Source organism: Mustela erminea, chromosome 5 (genome assembly GCF_009829155.1).
Source record: "Mustela erminea isolate mMusErm1 chromosome 5, mMusErm1.Pri, whole genome shotgun sequence".
Classification (NCBI taxonomy): domain Eukaryota; kingdom Metazoa; phylum Chordata; class Mammalia; order Carnivora; family Mustelidae; genus Mustela; species Mustela erminea.
In genome coordinates, this window is record NC_045618.1 from 63,276,624 (window position 1) to 63,297,066 (window position 20,443).

The window sequence follows — 20,443 nt, forward strand, 5'->3', positions numbered from 1 at the left end:
ATTGTGAGGTGATTACCACAATAAGATTGGTTAATATATCCATCACCTCATATAATTACTTTTTTTGTATTCCTGGTGGTAAGAACACTTAAGATTTATTCTTCTGGTATTTTTCTTCCTCCCACTCTTTTTCTTTCTTTCTTTCTTAGTAATCTCCACACCCAGCATGGGGCTGGAACTCACAACCCTGAGTTCAAGAGTCACATGCTCTACTGATTGAGCCAGCCAGGGCCCCTCTTAGCAACTTTCAAGTATACAATATGGTATTGTTAACTATACTCACTATTTTGTACATTAGATCCCTAGAACTTACATCTGGAAGTTTGTAGTTCTTGACCAACATATTTAAGGACTGGAACCACAAAATCTAGTCTCTATTTTTAGGAGTTTTATGTTTTTTAAGATTCCACATATAAGTGAGATCATACAGGTTTTATCTTTCTCTGTCTGGAACTTCTTTCACTTAATATATTGCCATCCATGTTGTCACAAATGGCAGGATTTCCTTTCTTTTAATGTCTGACTAATATTCCGTTACACACACACAGACACACATACACACACCACATTTTCTTTATCCATATTTTGATGGACAGATTTTTTTTCCATGTCTTGGCTAATTGTGAATAATGCTGCAATGAATATGGGAATAAAGATATATTTTCTTTTTTTTTTTTTAAGATTTTATTTATTTATTTGACAGAGAGAGACACAGTGAGAGAAGGAACACAAGCAGGAGGAGTGGGATAGGGGAGAAGCCAGCCTCCCGATAAGCAGGGAGCCCTATGCAGAGCTCAATCCCAGGATGCTGGGATCATGACCTGAGCCAAAGGCAGATACCCAACGACTGAGCCACTCAGACACCCCCATTTTCAAGATAGTGATCTCATTTCCTTTGGATACATACCTAGAAGTGGGATTGCTGGATCATAAGGCAATTCTATATTTAATTTTTTGAAGAACCTTCATACTTTTTTCCCTAGTAGTGATTCTTTTCACTGTAAGGCACAGTGAGTAGAGAAGCCATTTGTAAGACTAGGGTTCTAGGTAAATCTGGATAGTAAACCAGCTGTCCTAATACTCCAGATGCACATTAAAGGCACCACCATAAATCTAGCACTGTCACTGGAGTACTAAAATAAGGTCCTGACTGGTCTCTCTTGGGCTTTCATCCTTCCCCATTCCTCAACTTAGCCTCTAAATGGCAGCCAAAGAAATCCTTTAAAGTTATATATCACATAATTTGCTTTCTTCTTAAAACTTTCCAATAGTTTGGGGGCACCTGGGAGGCTCAGTTTTTGGGCATCTGCCTTCTGCTCAGGTCATGATCCCAGGATCCTGGGATCAAGCCCCATATAGGGCTCCCTTGCTTAGCGGGGAGCTAGCTTCTCCTTCTCCAGCTCCCCTGGGCTTGTGTTCCCTCTCTTGCTAATTCCCTCTACCATAAACAAATAAAATCTTAAAAAAAAAAAAAAAGATGTATTCTTTTTTTTTTTTTTTTAAAGATTTTATTTATTTATTTGACAGAGAGAAATCACAAGTAGATGGAGAGGCAGGCAGAGAGAGAGAGAGAGGGAAGCAGGCTCCCTGCCGAGCAGAGAGCCCGATGCGGAACTCGATCCCAGGACCCTGAGATCATGACCCGAGCCGAAGGCAGAGGCTTAACCCTCTGAGCCACCCAGGCGCCCCAAAAGATGTATTCTTAAAAAAAAAAAAAAAAAGCTTACCAGTAGTTTTTCAAGTCACCTAGAATAAAATCCAAAGACTTTATGGTGGCTTCATGTTACCTCCATGACTCCCTCCTCCTCTGTGTTTTCATTCTGTCACTCCTGAATTTATTCTTCTTTTTATTTTCCAGACTCCCTCCCAGTTCAGGGCCCTCACATTGGCCATTCCCTGTGTCTGGAGTTGTCCTTCCAGATTACTGCAGGAATCTTTCTTTCACATCCTTCAGATTTTTCTTGTGTCACTTTCTCAGCAAAGACTAACCTGGCCATATTTAAAATTTCAACACCCTCTCCACTCACTCTCTATCCCCTCTCCTGCTTTATCTTTTTTCTCCTTAGCTTATCTGATATACATATTACTCAAATTGTTTTGCTTATTCTGAATTTCTCTCGCCAAGCTTCACGAGGTCAGAGGTTTGCCTGTTTTCTTCGCTGCTTACGTCCCTCCTGCTTAGAACAAAGCCTGTCATAATAGGTGCTTACTTAGAAAATATTTATTAAATAACTGAATACCTACACAGCTTCCTCCCTCACTTTCTTCAAATCTAGTCAAGCATAACCTTCTCAGTGAGACCTTTCCTAAAGATCCTATATAAAATAAGCACCTTTCCCTTTACACACCCCAAACCATTACTATATGTTATCCTGCTTAAAAAAAAAAAATTGCATTTAGCATCACTTGACAAATTATATATATATATATTTAAAGGTCTTATTTATTTATTTGCCAGAGAGAAAGAAAGCACGAGTGGGGGGAGCCGCAGGCAGAGGCTCCCCGCTGACCAAGGAGCCCAATGCAAGACTGGATCACAGGACCCCAGAATCATGACCTGAGCTGAAGGCAGCCACCCAATCGAGCCACCCAGGCATCCCGACAAATTATATTTATTGCCTCTTTCACTTCCATGTAGATTCTAATTTCCATGAAGACTTGGGCTGTGTAAAACAGCACTTGAGTCTCGGTAGGTACTCAAGTTATTTCTTGGATGAACTAATGAATTATTTCTGACTGACAGCATTCTCTTCACGATCACAAACACTGCTAGAGTGGCCCTGAAGTTCCATCACAATCAAGAGAAGCTTGGAGCACTCTAAACTTCTGCACACTCCAAGTGCCTCTTCAAAGAGACACTTGCTCTTTTCCGGTAACTGCAAAAACACTGGTGTTCCCCGTCTCATTTCTGCCCCTAAAATTTAAGCACAGAATTGACAACTCAGGCCAATGCAGCGAATACAAGTATTTAGCAAATTCCGTTGTAAATTTCGCCTTAACCGAAACTTAAACGTGTTTACTTGACCCTGTTTAGTGTTGTCCGAGAACAAAAGCTAGCTCTTGGTAGGTGGGACTCGGCCGCACCCAGCGGGGACTGGCGCCCTCTCGGCCATAGGGCTCAGGATTGGCTGAGGGACCTCGGGCACCGCCCCCATGGAACGAGGAGCGCATGGGCGGGGCCGACCGGGAGGTGCGTGGGCGGGGCGGGGCGGGGCGGGGCGGGGCGGGGCGGAGAGAGGCGGGCCCGGCTGGCGGGGCCGGGCCGCGGGACTTCCCGCCCATCGGGCTCAGGATTGGCCGAGACACGGCAGGCACCACCCACGCTGGCCCTCGGCGCGCGCATGGGCGGGGCCGTCCCGTGAGGCGCGTGGGGCGGGCGGGGTAGGGTTGGGGTTGGGCTTGGGCTTGGGCTTGGGACCGGGGGTGCTGCCACTGGGCGGACTTGTTGCTTGGGTGGTGGCCGAGGGATGGCGAATGTGCGGGTGGCCGTGAGGGTCCGGCCCCTCAGCAAGAGGTGAGTTGGGGAGGGAGAGGGAGCCTGAGGCGCCAAATGAGCTGAGAGGAGGGCGAGGTCTCCGCCTCCCCCTCAAGTGATTCTGGCGCGGGGAAGTCAGACACAAAGTGGCCCACGGGGCCAGGGTCCGGAAACCTTAAAGGACTACCGGCACAAAGCCTCTGTTGGAGCTTTCAGGTCGTGTCCTGGGGTATAGCGGTTCCTGGATTGCGTCAGGGGTGGGGTGCGCCGTGTCCGTGTTCCTGGAGTCCTGTGAGCAGGGGTTTTGGGGTACAGAGGCTCAAGTCTGGATGCACGAGTTGGGCCTTTCTCAGTGAGTTCCCTGAGTAGGGCTGGGAAAGTACTCGGGGAGAGGGTGATCAGTCTCCTTTCCTTGGTGGCTCTAGAGTACCTGTAGAGACTGAGGCAGAATTCCGGGTGTTCCTGGGCGCGCACGGGTTTCTCTGCAGAGATGTGGAGAGAGCCAGGTTGTAAGGTGTGAGGGGGAAATTGAGGCCCGGGGAGATCGTGGTTTCATCCTACGCTCGACAGCAATACTGTGAAATAGAAGGAAGTTTCCTCAGCGTGGCCAGTGCGCATTTCCTTATGGGTGAATCCCATGCAGCACCTCTCAGGTCTTGAGGCATCCACTGTCCAGCTACATAATTTCTTACCCTTTTCACTGATTTTCCACTCATGTTTGGAAAGTCAGGGAAGAGCTGATGTCTGTATATCCAATGTGGGGCTTGAACTCACCACCCAAGTTCAAGAGTGGAATGCTCTACAACTGAGCCAGCCAGGTGCTCCAGAACAGCTTTTTTTTTTTTTTTTTTTTAAGATTTTATTTATTTATTTGACCGAGAGAGATCACAAGTAGATGGAGAGGCAGGCAGAGAGAAAAGAGAGAGAGAGAGAGAAACAGGCTCCCCGCTGAGCAGAGAGCCCGCCGCCTGACTCAATCCCAGGACCTTGAGATCATGACCCGAGTTGAAGGCAGCGGCTCAACACACTGAGCCACCCAGGCGTCCATCCAGAACAGCTTTTTAAAGAGCTATTATAGTTTGCTGATAGGTGAAGAAGGTGTAGAGAGCACTCTGTAGAAAAGACACTGAAAATAAAGGACTTAAGCTGTTAGAAAAGTTTTGGTGGTTTGGTGAGAAGGTGTATAGGGGGAGGTGAGAGGACACAAAGCTGGCATTGTGTAGCCTGGGATCAGAAGACATACCGTGGAATTATTTGGGAGGTTTAAAAATTTCCAGGACATAAGGTGGCTGGAAAATTGGACAGAAGGATCAAAAAATGCATTGTCTTCCATAACAAAATTTGGTACTAGTAGGGATTATATTTGTCCCTGATATGGTGGTGATTCACTTTGAAAAGTTATGCAACTGACAGTAATGAGGAGAACAATGGGATGAGGAAAGAAACAGAAGAACAGAAAAGAAAGTAGAAAAAAGATGAAAGAGATACATGGAGGAAGAAGGAAAGCAGCACATGCCCGAACTACTGTGTTTAGATTGACAGGTGGCTTATGACATCTGGCTTCTACATTACTGGATGTGGTTACTTGGGGTTGAAAAGTTTTCATAGGAGTATGCTACCTTGGAGGTAGCCACTAAGCAGGTCTTCTTTTTGCAAACCTGTTCTTTTGGGGTTCTCAGGATAATTACCTTGGCCTCTCCTGACAGTAACTTCCCAATTCCTTGAGAGCTAGGAATTTATAATAGTGTGGATTAGGTTAAGAAAATGCTGTTGAAACTGAGTTACTTGGAGTCATAGTAGAGAGTAATTTATCTCATCAAACAAAAGTGAGTGGAAAAGAAGGGCACAAAAGCTTATTTATTTTCAGTCAGGTTAAGAGACTTAAGCATCAAGAGGTAGGATGCCAATGCTGCAGATACCCAGGTGTGAGTAGGTAATATTACCAGGCTGAAGATTCAGGACCAAATATGGATAAACACAGTGTGACCACCAACATCCTCCCTCCCCCAGTTAAGAAGTAGAGACCACTCCTCTCTCCTCAAAGAATCCTGCAGAGATGCAGCTGTACTCCAGGATTTATTAACTTCCACCATCTTTGCTGAAGCTTATCCAAATGTAGGCACTCTGCTAATTACATGGTTTGTTCAACCTTCAAGTAAGTTATTGGCACAGATTCAGTTAATCATTGGATCTGATGTTGTGCTTGGGAAGAAATCTTAGAGATCATCTGGTATAAACTTACATTTTTTGTTTTTCCAGATGAGGAAAATGATGTTGTTTAAGGGTTAAAGTCAGTAAAGCCAAGTTTCTATTCAGTAGACCAAGCTGCTCCTTCCTGAGATTACAGAAAAGTTGTACTGCTTGATCAAATGCCTATTTGCCTAGAAGAACTAGAACTGACCATCAGTAAAATGATAATGTGGGGCATGGTTTTGATTCCCTTCCTACTCCTCATAGTTTCCCATGATTAGAAAGTCGGTAGCTCATTATATGATGCTGTCCCTTGTCTATCCAAAATCATTAATCATTAACAGAACATGTTCTCTTCTTCCAGTATTGTAGACTTTGGAACACTCCCCACTGCCCTGTCAAAATTTACTGTTCAAATTCTATATTCTCTTTATGTGGAGCGTGTATGTGTTGTCTGTGTGTGTGTGTGTTTTGAATCAAATATAGGATAGCTAAATATAGGATAGCTACTTCAGTGGTTTTTTATGAAGATTAAAAGAAATAATACATTAAAAATACTTAGGACTTGGCTCATTTTAAGTGTACAATAAAATGTTAACTGTACAATTTTTAACTTTTTATTACTGCTTATACTTAGCTTTCTAGTGGTCATGTCTTATTTTCCCTTCTAGAACAGTGATTCTCAAATTATAGTATGTGTACAATCCACCTAGAGAGTTTGTTATAATGCAACTTGGTTTTGTTTTGGTTTTTTACACCCCCCCCATAATGCAACCTGTTAACAGGAATTTGAATTAATAAACCCCACCATCTCATGTAATTCTGATAAAGGTAGCCTGTGGACCATGCTTTGAGAAACATTGTTCTAGGAGTAAGTGTATAACTGAGGATTTATCCCTGTGCAAAGGGAAATTCATCTTAAGGAATGAATGCCTGTTCGTAGAATTTAGGACCCAGGGGCAAGTAGTAGTAGTGCCACTCTGCCATGTGTAAGGCTCCATCTCCACAGACTTTCATTGAACTCTCTGTGGCCAGCTCCACAGTTGAGGTTGGTGCCCTTTCTTTCTGTTCTGCTCAATTTTAATTCTCCCTCACTTTGTTTTAGAATAGCTTGGAATCACTAGGTTACCAATGGCAGTGGTCCAGGCCAGGAAGGAGAAACATCTTACCCTTATAGTTTGTATCTTTCTCCCAAGAAGTAAAATTCAGGGGGTGCCTTGGGTGGCTAAGTCATCAAGCGTCTGTCTTCGGCTCAGGTCATGATCCCAGGGTCCTGGGATCGAGCCCTGCGTTGGGCCTTACACTGGGCTCCCTGCTCGGAGGGAAGCTCCCTCTCCCTCTGCTTGTGTTCCCTCTCTCACTGTATCTCTGTCAAATAAATAAATAAAATCTTAAAAAAAAAAAAAAGTCAAATTCAGGACACTTCTTTCTAGGCTGCTTTATGTGAAAGAACCTTAGATGAATCCTCAAGTATCCTTGGGCATACTTTAAAAAAATATTTGATGATAGATTTGGAAAAATTATTGCATCATTTTTTTTAAAAGATTTTATTTATTTATTTGACAGACAGAGATCACAAGTAGGCAGAGAGGCAGGCAGAGAGAGAGGAGGAAGCAGGCTCCCTGCTGAGCAGAGAGCCTGATGTGGAGCTGGATCCCAGGACCCTGGGATCATGACCTGAGCTGAAGGCAGAGGCTTTAACCGACTGAACCACCCAGGTGCCCCAGCATCATTTTTTCTTATTTATTGTCCAAATTTACAACAATCTGTGTATTACTTTTATAAGGGGAGGAGGGTTAAGAAAGTCTACCTTACAATGGAGAAAGGAAAAAAAATGTTACCTTGTAAAATAATAACAGCAAAAATGAAAGATTTTCCTTAGAATTGTGGAGGTTTGTGTGGGGGTGGGGGTGTGGTTTATGATCCTGAAAGCCTAAGAATATCTCTGCTGCCTTAAATACTATGTAGCATGAAATGTGAAATAAAGAGCATTAGGGCCTTGAGGAAGTTTAAGTAACAAATGTTATTACATGGGAGAGGGAAATTTCCTATCCTGGGCTTTATCCCAGACTCACTTAGTGGTGTCTTCCCTTCCCCAGATTCTCAAGATTACATTCTGGGAACCATGAGGAAGGATAAAAATGAGACAGAACATATTTTCTTAACTTTAAGTTCCCAGACTAGGAATAATGTAATTGATTACTTTCACTGTAGTGGAGGAAATGCTGTTGACTTAATTCTTGTCTCAACATCCTGGCTTGAGCATCTTAGCTAAAGGTTTTTATGTATGAGAAAAGATTTCATCTATAGAATGGAGTAATTCTGCTCATTTTGGGCTTCAGGTTTATGGGTCACTTGGATTAAGCCCCTTAAAGTAAATTTAGGGGTTGGTTAGTTGTTAACAGTGTTACTGCATAACTGCAGCATAGGAAAATTCTTGAGAATCTTGGCTCTCATTCCAATTTAGGAAGATGAAAGGATTTGGGAAAAATGTTCTCAGTATGTCAACAGAGAGGACTCCAAAACCTTTTTCATTACTCTCCATGCTCAAAATCCCAGAGCAAGTGAGGGGGATGCCTTGTGCATTGGGCAAAAGATACTCTCCAGAATTTCAAGCCTGATTTCTAAGGATATGGTTAAGAGCCCAGGCTTTGTGGTCAGACAGATCTGGGTTTAAATCTCAGTTCTGCCACTGCTTGATGTGTGACCTTGGACAAGTCATATAATTTCTCTCAGGTTCAGTCTTCCATCTGAAAAAATGAAGATATGGTAGGAAACCATGTCAGGAGAGTGTGTTAGTGGGAAGATTGCATAAGATGAAGTATAATATGTACTGTACTAATACAATGCCTAGCACATGAAGGGTGCTCAGTAGTGGTCATTTGTAGCTGTTTTAGGGCCAAATTCAAATGATCCAGAGAAACATGTCAGCTAGGGACAGCTACTTACCGAGATAGCAGTAGGGAAACATTTTCTCCCAGTAGCACTGATCTCAGCTTCCCTTTTCTCATTTTTTTTTTTTTTTTTAAGAAATGTTTCTTCTTAAATGGGCTTGGGTCTTGTTTCTAGGGAGACCAAAGAAGGAGGAAGAATTATTGTGGAAGTTGATGGAAAAGTGGCAAAAATCAGAAATTTAAAGGTAAGCCTGAAATTGTCTTCCTTTCTCTTTTCATTGAGGAGTTTGTATTATTACAGGGGCTTCTGGGATGAAGATGTGTGTGTGTGAATGGGTTTAAGGTGGGGGTTTGGGAGAAGGGAGAGTTTTATACAAAGCAAGTATAAAAATAAAGCAGGAAAGAATTATAGGGACTGTGGCCACTACAGGCCAAGTTCTGTCAAACAGGGTGCAGCTGTTTGGAAACTGGTCGCTTACTGCTTATGAGCGTCATGGCTAGTGTAAGTCACTTCCATGGGTATATTTAACTCACCAGACCACCAGTTAGACTTTGTCCCAAGCCTCTCATTTGATACCACTTAATCCAGAAGCATTACTAGATTTTAGTATGCATTAGCTCCCCGAAGGGAGTCAGTTGCTGTCCTGAATCGTGCTGTAGATCTTCTTTCACAGATCTAACCTTTGAGTCACAAGTGGACAAACACTGGGAACTTCCTCCTCCACCCATCACCCCCCAGGGCTAATTTCCTCCATCCGTTCCTCCATTTACCAGAGCAGCGGAAGTGGAAGGGGTTCTTTCTGTATGGACTTTGGGGGATGGAGTGAGACAGGGAAACTGACCTCGTACCTGCTGCTGTAGACAGCTTGCAGGTGGTACTCAGCATTCCCAGAGCTAAGGAAGCTGACTTGTAGGAGCAAGGGTTATCTGGACCCCAGGTCTACAAGCCATGCCCACCCCTATGATGTGATATTTCCTTTTGTCAGCAGCTCTCTGCTAAAAGAGAATGGGACCTTCCAAACTTTCAATAGGTGCTCCCCAGGGACAAAAGACCTTTTATTCTCTACTGTCTCCTATTTATATCTCTGTTGCTTACATACTTCAAGGGCTTTGTTCTGAGAGTTGAGAGTTTTGTTTTTTTAAGAATAAATCCTGGCCAAGATCGAACTCTAATCTGTCACCTGCACACCTACTTAGCTGCTTACTTCCTTGAGTTCAGTTATCCCCTAAGAATTTCTTAGTCATTCTGACAGCCTCTTATTTTTTTATAAACATATAATGTATTTTTAGCCCCAGGGGTACAGGTCTGTGAATCGCCCTGTTTACTCACCGTAGCACATACCCTCCCCAATGTCCTAACCCCACCACCCTCTTCTTATCCACCCCACCCCCCTGCAACCCTCAGTTTGTTTTGTGAGATTAAGAGTCTCTTACTGTTTGTCTCCCTCCCGATCCCATCTTGTTTCATTTATTCTTTTCCTACCCCCCAAACTCCCTACATTGCATTTCCACTTCCTCATATCAGGGAGATCATATGATAGTTGACAGCCTCTTTCTACAGTAGTTTATGGCAGCTAGTGCTAGGGTTTGTCTATCCCTGTCTAGAGTCTAAATATTAAAGAATAAGATAAAACATTTGTGGCAGTAATACCATTCTCCCCACTACCTGGATGTCAGTGTGGTTCCAAGCTCTGAATCTATCCTCATCTACCCTGGGCAGTTGGGTTGGTCCTCGTTCTTCTATCCAGTGTGCTTTCTAATGCACTGGGGGTGAGTACCCAGGGACCTCTTTGAAAGCCCTAGATTGCTGGGTCAGAACAACTCATGTACAACTGGTATCCTTTAAGGAAATACTTGGAGAAAGAAATGATAGTGTTAAGAAGATGCTCAGAGAGGGAAAGGCTTTCCCTCCTAAGTTGTTCTATGCTTGGTTCATATGTAGGCAGATAGGTGACAATATGAGAGACAAATTTAATTCTCTGGAGCTTTTATTTGATGATGCAAGGACAGAGTTTACTTTTTTTCTTTTTCAGGTAGATAACATAAAGATTCTCAAGACCGTTCAGGGTCTCCCTAGGTATAGCAGGGAGGAATCAAGTGGCACTGGCTAGATTCTGACATTATGATAGAGAGGACTGTATTCTATGTTTGATTTTAGGTGGACAATCGACCAGATGGCTTTGGAGACTCCCGGGAGAAGGTTGTGGCATTTGGCTTTGATTACTGTTACTGGTCGGTCAACCCAGAGGATCCTCAGTATGCATCTCAGGATGTGGTAATGTCATTTTCCTTCATTCTCCTTAGTGCCCTATAACTGGATAATTATTAGGAATTTGACTTGGAATTGGGGCCTGGCAATTTCTTATTTTAATAGTTTGGTCAGAAATTAATGATGTTTTGGGATACCTGGGCGGCTCAGTGGGTTAAAGCCTCTGCCTTCAGCTCAGATCATGATCCCAGGGTCCTGGGATCCGGCCCCCCATGCATCAGGCTCGCTGCTCAGCGGGGAGCCTGCTTCCCCCTCCTTCTCTGCCTGCCACTCTGCCTACTTGTGATCTCTTTCTGTCAAATAAATAAATAAAATCTTTTAAATTGTGTTTTGATCTGATAAATAATAGTGAGAGGCCATCAATTGCAGAAAGAACAAAGGGGATGAGAAAAGAGTGCTTCTCTAGGGCATAGAAGTTGGCTAGTGTCCATTTAGTCTTGGGCCTCAGCATGATTCAGGAGGGTACAAGTTAGTTCAGTTAGTGATCTTCTCCAATGGCAGGTAAATGGGTTCACCTCAAAGTTGGCCTGTGTTATATACAGCAAAAGGGCCCAGGAATCCTAGAGGCTAGTATCTTTGAGCCTTAGGCTTGTGCTTATGGTCCTAGGCTGAGCATAAAAGGTTTAGTTGGCTAGTCTGGCAGTAGAGGTGAACTCTGTTGATGTGCTGAGGATTGAGAGGACAAGACAAGGCCTTCCTAGCATAGTTGTTATATGTGTCATAGAAGATAGCAGTCTTTATTCGTAGAAAGTGTGAGCAGTCTGATGGCTATTTCAGTCCTCTCTGGCCACAGCATACCTAGGGCTAGTATCTTTTTCTTTTTTAAGATTTCTTTATTTGTTTTAGGGAGAGGGAGGGAGAGAGAGCAGGTATGTGCATGCATGGTGGGAGGGGCAGAGAGAGAATCCTGGAGCAGACACCCTGCTGAGTGGGGAGTCTGATGTGGGGCTCAGTCGCAGGGCCCTGAGATGAGGACCTGAGCTGAAATCACGAGTCTACCGTTTGGGATGCCTGGGTGGCTCAGTTGGTTAAGCATCTGCCTTCTGCTTAGGTCATGATCCCAGGGTCCTGGGATTGAGTCCCATAGGGAGCCTGCTGCTCCCCCACTTGTGTACTCTCTCTCTCCAGAAAATAAATAAATACATTTTTTTAAAAATTCCACCACTTAACCGACTATGAGCTACATAGGCACACTAGGGCTATTCTGGATACAAGAAAAGTTAAAACTCTTTTGTGTAACATTTGATAGATCAATAATCTGGGTCAATAATGTTTGTAAACAAAACTACATATCTATATATATCTCAAAAAATTTGGTATAATTTTGATGTGAGGCTCACATTTTACATTTATATAGCTTAAGTGTATAAAAAATAATGTAGTGGAAAGACCAAAAGTCCATGTGGAGGGGAGTTCATAAATATGATTCTTATGTTGTTGCCTGATTTGGAGTTTAGTGGAAAGATCAAATGGGATTTAAACAGGAAGCCTGTGCAGAGAGATAAAACCACTGTCCCCTGAGGTTTATTCTCACTTGTTTATTAATTGTCTAAGGCCTTCATCAGTCACAAGGGGGTTTAAGATAGGAGACAGCAGGAAAGAAGCCTCTGTCACAAGCTTAAGTAGGGCCAGAGATCCCTGAATGATGGCAGGAGTCATTGCTTTAACACCGAAATTGGAGCCCAGACTTAAACCTGAGGTCACCAGGAACGGAGAGGCAGACTGTAATAAAACCACAGGACGTGGGGTGGAAAGAATTTTTATGTCATCCAGTTCAACCTCTCCTAACAATCTTCTCTGTAGTATTTGTGGTCATATTTGGGGGATGTGGGTAAGAGGGGTCAGTTTTTAAAAAAATTTTATTTATTCATTTAACAGAGAGCATAAGCAGGCAGAGTGCAGACAGAGGGGGAGAGAGAAGCAGGCTCCCCACTGAGCTGAGAGCCTGATGTGGGACCCTAGGATCACAACCCAAGTCAAAAGCAGACACTTTGGGCACCTGGGTGGCTCAGTGGGTTAAAGCCTCTGCTTTTGGCTCAGGTCGTGATCCCAGGGTCCTGGGATCGAGCCCCGCATCGGGCTCTCTGTTCAGCAGGGAGCCTGCTTCCTCCTTTCTCTCTGCCTGCTTCTCTGCCTGCTTGTGATCTCTGTCTATCAAATAAATAAATAAAATCTTTAAAAAAAAAAAAAAAGCAGACACTTTAACAACTGAACCAACCAGGGGCCCCGGGGGCAGTTTTATTGAAGTATAATTTAGATATAGTAGAATTCACATTTTTAGTGTACAGTGTACAGTTTCATGAATTTTGACAGTTTTGTAGCTATAATCAGTATATAAAACAGTGCATCATTCTCCAAATTCTTTCATGTCCCTTTGCAGTCAAATTGTTATCCTTACCCCCAGCACCTGGCGACTGCTAATCTGTTTTCTGTCCCTACAGTTTTGTCTAATTGCAAATATCATGTAAACGTAATAAAATAGCATGTAGCCTTTTGAATCTGGCTTATTTCAGTAAGCATGATGTATTTGAGATTCACATATGCTGTTGTGTGTATTATCTTATTCTGACCTTGATTCAGAGCTACTTAAATCAGCTTCTTGGCCAGAAGGAACTTATGGCTTTGGAAGCATGGATTCTAACTGCAAAGAACAAGGGACAAAGTCCCTGGAGGATTGTGCCCCCTTCATCACTGGGTTTCTTCCTTTTTTAATCAAAATTTTTTTAGAAGATTTTTAAAATTATTTGTTAGAGAGAGAGAGAGCGTGCACAATCAAGAACAGCAGGTGGAAGGAGAAGCAGACCCCCCGCTGAGCAGGGAGCCCAATGCAGGACTCAGTCCCAAGACCCTGGGATCATGGCCTGAGGCTAAGGCAGCTGCTTAGCTGACTGAGCCACCCAGCCATCCAAGAAACCTCTGGGTTTCTTCCGTTGTGGGGAAAGACTGTCCTCACTCTCAAATATATGGCACTGATTTCAGAATAATCACATATTGGAGGGAAAGTTTTCCTCCACTGGCTGTAGGGGGATTTTGAGCAACGTCATAAGCCATTGTTGCTTGATAGATATTAGCAGGAATGTCATTTGTTTGGTGTTGGTTCTGCCTCAGAGTCTCTTAGAATGTTAGAGCTCAAAGGGAACTTAGAGTCACATCCAGGCCAGGGCTTCTCAGCCTATTGATATTTTGATACTGTTATTCATATTTTGACAGGTAATTCTTTGCTGTGGACATCTGTCCTGTGCACTGTAGTGTATTTACCAGCATCTCTGGCCTCTTCCCACTAAATGGCAGTGGCAGTCTGAATCAGGAACATAAAAAAATTTTTCCATCACCCTCAGGTTCCAGGTACCAGATATATAAGCTGTTTGACTTATATGGCATTATATAGGCAGTTAATGCCCAAGCGAGCCTGGACCCATGCTCCCTGTGGTGGTCTTTTCATTGCACTGTACCATTCTACCTCCTTCTTTTTATATTTATTTTACAGCCTCAGAAGATAGGTTCAAGATTAGCATTTCTTAGTGCTTTAACATTTGCCAGTCCTTAGTGGTGACACACTCGATTCATAAATTAGGCATCCACAAACATGGACCTCTGGAGAACAAGTCAGCTACTCTTAGTTCTACTGAGAGGCAGGTTTCTTTGTTAATATATGGTTAAATATATATAGATTCTAAATATTTATTGTTTCATTTGATCATCTCCCAAACCTTTAAGTCCTTACTATTTATTTCATTTTATAGATAAGGAAACTGAGGTACATAAAGGTTGCAAGACTTCCAGATCACTTAGCCAGTAAGTGGTGGAGCAGGGATTCAAATCCAAGACTGTCCAATTCTAAATTGTATGCCAGCAAGCCTCACAGACCCTCAAAGTTAAAAGAAATCTCAGTCTACTAGGAGACCAGGTCATCTCTTCATACATACTGTCTGATTTAATCCCTTCAATAGCCTAAAAGGTAGGAGATTTTACCCTTTTATAGTCAAGAAAATTTAGACTTAGAGAAGCTATGTGATCTGCCCAAAGTCACACAATAAGAAATGAGTTTTAGATTTGAACACAGGTTATCTGAATGTGAAGTTCATATGCTTTGCTTCATTACAGTGTAAAAAGGAAAAAAAAAAAAGGATATAGGAAAAGGAAGAGATGGTAAATTAGGAAAGAGGAGAGAGGATGAAGAGGAAAGACAGAAAAGAATTTAGTGAACAGGGGCTGGTACGGGGTATCCTATCACTTGTCTTGTCCATTACCCTATGACCCTCGTGTTGTTAGCTTCCCATTCTTAAGGCAGCTTGTTCTTCATCTTAATTGTGTTTTTAGTCTTTGTTAATGTTTAGACTTGCACTCAAGCCTTTTCTTGGTATATATAAGCCAAAATTGGCCTATATTTTATCTGGTTATAATCTGTATTAATGTTAATCTACTTCTCCTCTGAGGTTAGGCATGGGTTTCAATTCAGGCATAGCCACTTATTAGCTGACTTACTTAACACAAGTTACTTAGATTCTCTGAGTCCTCATTTCTTGAGCTTGAGTTCCTATGAGGAGGAATTGAAATAATTAAGTTCCCAGCCTAGGATTTGGCAACCAGAGTTGATAAGGGAGATCCAGAATACTGTGGCTTGGTTCCATGTTGTGATTACCCTATCACAGTATGAGAGAAACGAGGCCCATGCTCCTAAGAGCTGAACTAGATTTGAAAATCTCTTCTTGAATCTGGTTGTGATCTCTTCTGGATCATCATGCTCCACTTGGAAAAGTAACTTCCCTCCTTTCCTCCTGATCAGGAATATCTCTTGGAGCTGGAGTTCTTTGCTTAAGTGTATTTATTGTGTTTGGGTAATTTTGTGTTTGTTAAACTTTCCATGAAGAGCATTAGCTCAGCTTTACCTAAGAAGGGCTGTAATTGGCTGTCAAAACAAGTGCAGACTGAGTCAACAGAAAGCACGTCCAGAACAAAAAGCTACCCAGCCCTGTGTGGAAAGCAATTGCTTCTATTCTCCTGGGAATCTTTATTTTTAAATGGCCAGTTATTTGGCTGAAACACAACACCTAAAATACTTGTATTTTTTCCAGATAAAAAGTCAGGTGAGTGTACAAGAGATTTCCTTCTCATAACCACTGAATCCAAAACTGAAATTATAGCAGCAGTGTGGTTGTGCTTTTGTTTTTATAATATTTATTTAGTCTCTACCATGCACTGAACACCGAACACACAGTATATCCATTGTCTACTCTCAAAGAGCCCTGAAGAGGGGTGGGGTGTGTGTGTGTGTGTGTGTTAACACATTCTTTGGTAAATATTCTCTTCAGTTCTAGACTTTAGTTCGAGCATGTTAGGAAACTCCAAGAGTCTTCAGAAAATAATCCCACATAACACTAAAAATGATTGAAGGGCTGACTACAGGAACCAAGAAGAAAGCCACTATCAGAATAGTGTACATCGTGTGCATCTGCATGTGATTCTTTAATAAAGAAATGTTGGTTCAGGGGTGCCTGGGTGGGTCAGTCAGTTTAGCATCTGCCTTCTGCTCAGGTCATGATCTCAGGATCCTGGGATTGAGTCCTGCTTCAGGCTCCCTGCTCAAGAGGGAGTCTGCTTCTCCCTCTGCCTTCCCTCCTGCTCGTGCTCTTTCTCTCTCAAATAAATAAATAAATAAAATTTTTTTTTAAAAGATTTTATTTATTTATTTGACAGAGAGAAATCACAAGTAGATGAAGAGGCAGGCAGAGAGAGAGAGAGAGGGAAGCAGGCTCCCTGCTGAGCAGAGAGCCCGATGCGGGACTCGATCCCAGGACCCTGAGATCATGACCTGAGCCGAAGGCAGCGGCTTAACCCACTGAGCCACCCAGGTGCCCCAATAAATAAAATCTTTTAAAAAGAAGTGTTGGTTCAGAGACAAGAAGACAGGTGATAATAATGCTCAAGTGCAGAACATGATGATTTTAACAGTTTTTGGAGCATTAGAACCGGTTAGACTTTAGTTCCATTGGGATAAAATGGAGGAAATTGCAGATGACTGTATGTAATTAGGACATGAAGAGTAGGTTGTGCAGAATATTTGAATCCTAATATGCGACCAGGCTGTGATTAGATATTGCTGCCAAAGAAGGAGTGTTTCTCTCTGGGGACCCCAACCCATTATAAGATGAAGACAAATGATCTATTACTTCCTCAGTAAGCAGAGTGAAGTAGAGAAACAGACTGAGACCCTCATTTCTTTTTTGTGTTCTGAGCTTAGAGTGTGAATGAAGGCTTTGGGGAAAGAGTAGAGAAGGTGGAAGAGTTACTGCAACTGAGGGAGTGACCTTAGAGGGGTAAGAGGAGGGGGAGCACGAAGAGGAAACTAAGACGAGAAGAAATTTGAGAGTTTACAGAGGGGGAGATGCTGTTAGGGTTATGGCACATTTTACAGTCACCATTATTATCTCCATCTTCAGGATGGAAGCAGGCTCAGGCAGTGTGAGTAGCTTGCTTTAAGGTCAAACAGCCAAGTCAGAGACCCAATATTTAAACCCTTGACCATGTGACTCCAGAGTCTCAGCTTTCAAATGCCGCACCACACACAGCTCTGTTTATTTCTGTATTTCCAGTGTTGCACATTTTATGTTTTTTTTTTTTAAAGATTTTATTTATTTATTTGACAGAGATCACAAGTAGGCAGAGAGGCAGGCGGGGTGGGGGGGGACCAGGCTCTTGCTGAGCAGAGAGCCAGATATGGGCTCGATCCCAGGACCCTGGGATCATGACCTGAGCTGAAGGCAGAGGCCTGACCCACTGAACCACCCAGTGGCGCCACATTTTATGTTTTTTTAAATTTTTTTTTTTTTTTAAGTAATCTCTACACCCAGCGTGGGGCTCAAACTCACAATCCAGAGATCAAGAGTCACAGGCTCCACTGACTGAGCCAGCTAGGCACCCCCAGTGCCATATATTTTAAACAACCAATTAATGGTTATTGGATCAGTTATTCAATTTATAGTTCAATAGATAAAAGATAAGTTAGGACTCTGCCCTCTTGAATCTTGCTGCCTCTTTTCAGAAAGCCTCTCAGTTTACTTCAGTTAGAGAATCACAGTGCCCTATCAGTTTCTCTGTGCATCCCTTTTCCCTAATGCATGAGTGTGTTAAGGGAGCTAGGGAGTGTGTAGGCGACAAAGCATTTTCTCATGAATATTTGCAGAGTTGTGTACATTCCATCACTAGTGCTGTTTCTTCCCAAGCAAGATGGAGACAGACGTAGAAGGGAGAAAAGTTTATAAGAAAAAGCCTTTTTGTGCAATAACTGGATGGGGCTCTTCAGGCACGAGTGGGGGAAGGGAGATTATCATGAGTGTTTCATTTCAGTATGTTCCTTCCCCCTGCCAGCAGCACAGCTGCTCAGCTACATAAGCATGGCCATGGGCTGGATTTTAAGGGAATAAGGTCATTCTTTTGGCTTCATCTAACACATTTTTCCCCTCTTTAGAAACTTGATTATGAATCTTTAAAGAGTAGCTTTCAGACTCATAAAAGTCTAAAGAATTGAGGTCCTTGAAACTTAGTATGCTGCTGGTGCTGGATGCCTATACAAAAATGAACAGCAGAAACTAGAGAACACTTTTAAAATGCAAAAGTTGGTTGAAGGGGTCTTTTGGATTTTTTTTCTCCTTCCCTGTGAGCCAAGGACTAACAGAAATTTCTGTTACGGAGCTGGGTCCTTGAGATCTAGGCCAGTGAGGGAGGTTATCTGTAGAAGAGGCATACCTGAAGCTGCATAGTCAGTTGCAGATGTGGGGCAGCCTAAGTATAAATATAAATAGGGTTCCCAAGACAGTTGTCCTTGACATTGCCCAGAAGTTCTCTTGCTTGCATGTGCAATGCTGACAAGTTGCTTTATACATGCACTCCCTTTATATTTGAATTTGTCCTGGGTTTAAAAGGTTTAAAAGGATTGCCAATTAATTGCTTTAAAAAGAGCAGTATGATGATGGTGATGCTTACTTCAAGAGTCTGGAAAAAGTGATTCAAAAATCATCTAAACAAAGGGATATAAATTGAAGAGCAGCCCTTTGAATAAAAGGTCTATGTGTCTACCGCAGTAGATGTGTGCACAGGCAGACTGATAATGGTAGGCCTCTCCACAGGAGGCCACCTGGTCTGCCTCGCCAGGTGCTAAATTCTCTCCCGCATAGTTGCACAGTAAGTCTGTGTCCAAGCACACTCTCAACACCATGTCAATGGTCCTCTGTCTAGGGGAGCCAGTCCAGCTGACCAACAAAAGGCCCCTTCTATGAACTGTGTTCTAAAAAAGATTCAGAAAGTGTGGAGAAAGAAATGGTACTGGTTTCTCTCTAGTTCTGCACTCAGTGGAAAGCAGATGACTCCATAAAAAATTTCAGCAAATGAATTGGTTTATCAAAATATTTTGCTATAAAGGAAATGCAAGCTAATTATAACATATGCAAATAGTACAGAAGAGTGTAATGTAAAAAGTGGGAAAAAACCTTCTCCTTCCTTACCTCCCCCCAGTCTCATTCTCTAGAGGTAACCACTGTCTACAGTTTCTTTGGTATCCTTTCAGATATTCTCTAAACATAAAAATCATATATTACATATCCTTTAAAAAATCTGGAGGGGTTTACACTGTACATACTATTTTTCAATGTGCTTTTTACTCAGTTTATCCTGGCTCTAATTTATTTGCTATACATATGGTTCTATCTCATTGTTTTAATGCTACATAGAATTCTGGTGTATAAAGGTATTAGAGTTTTACTAGTTTTCTAGTAAAGGACGGCTGGGATATTTCCATGTTTCTGCTATAATACGGAATACTGGAATAAACATCTTTGCATTTTTGCAAGTATAACTGTAGGACAAATTTCTGGAAGTGCTGTTGCATGTTCAGAGAGTTTGTGCATTTTATTTATTTTTAACTTTTTCTTCTAAAATTTTATTCATTTATTCGTGAGAGGGAAAGAGAGAGAGAGGGAGAGAGAGGCAGAGGGAGAAGCAGGCTCCCTGAAGAGCCGGAGGTGGGACTTGATCCCAGGGACCACGACCCAAGGTGAGGGTAGAGGCTTTAACCCACTGAGCCACCCAGGTGCCCCCCGAGTTTGTGCATTTTAAATTTCAATAGAATTGAAAATTTTCAATAGATTTGAAATGTTTGAAATCTATTTTCAAATAGATTTTCAATAAATTTCAAATAGATTTTTGTCTAAAGGCCTTCCAAAAACATTGTACCACTTTATACCCTTAACAGTAATTTATCAGAATACCTTACTGTATCCCTTGTCAATACTAAGTATTACCAAGCTTTTTAATCTTTGCCCATACTATGTAAAAATAGTATCTTACCAGCTTTGATTTTCTTTCATTTATAATTGAAATTGAGCATCTTTTCATGTTTTCTTAGCCATTTGTATCTCTTCTGTGAATTATGTGTTCATATATTTTCCCTATTTTTCTACTGTATTGTACATCTTTTTCTGATTTTTAAGAGCACTTAGTGTATTAAGGAAATTGATCCCCCATTTCATATGTTGAAAACATTTCACATTTTTACTTTTGTTTTGGCTCTGTTTATGGTCATTTTTTTTGTGTGAGTATATCTTTAAATATAGGCAAAAT

The 20,443-nt window shown here is 42.2% G+C and overlaps 1 protein-coding gene across 5 annotated transcripts in view; it reads left to right on the top strand.

The window, feature by feature from the left end:
* The first annotated feature begins 3,363 nt into the window (after positions 1 to 3,363).
* The window catches only part of STARD9 (StAR related lipid transfer domain containing 9), a 124,084-nt gene continuing 107,004 nt past the window's right edge, over positions 3,364 to 20,443 (top strand). For 2 of the 5 annotated variants that reach the window (XM_032343450.1, XM_032343452.1), the window contains exons 1-3: positions 3,364 to 3,514; positions 8,735 to 8,804; positions 10,718 to 10,834. In XM_032343450.1, the coding sequence (XP_032199341.1) occupies positions 3,468 to 3,514; positions 8,735 to 8,804; positions 10,718 to 10,834 (234 nt within the window). In that variant the 5' untranslated portion in view covers positions 3,364 to 3,467. Of the gene's footprint in view, positions 3,515 to 8,732; positions 8,805 to 10,717; positions 10,835 to 20,443 lie in introns of those variants that run through there. The other 3 variants (XM_032343447.1, XM_032343448.1, XM_032343449.1) reach the window with 2 other exon arrangements.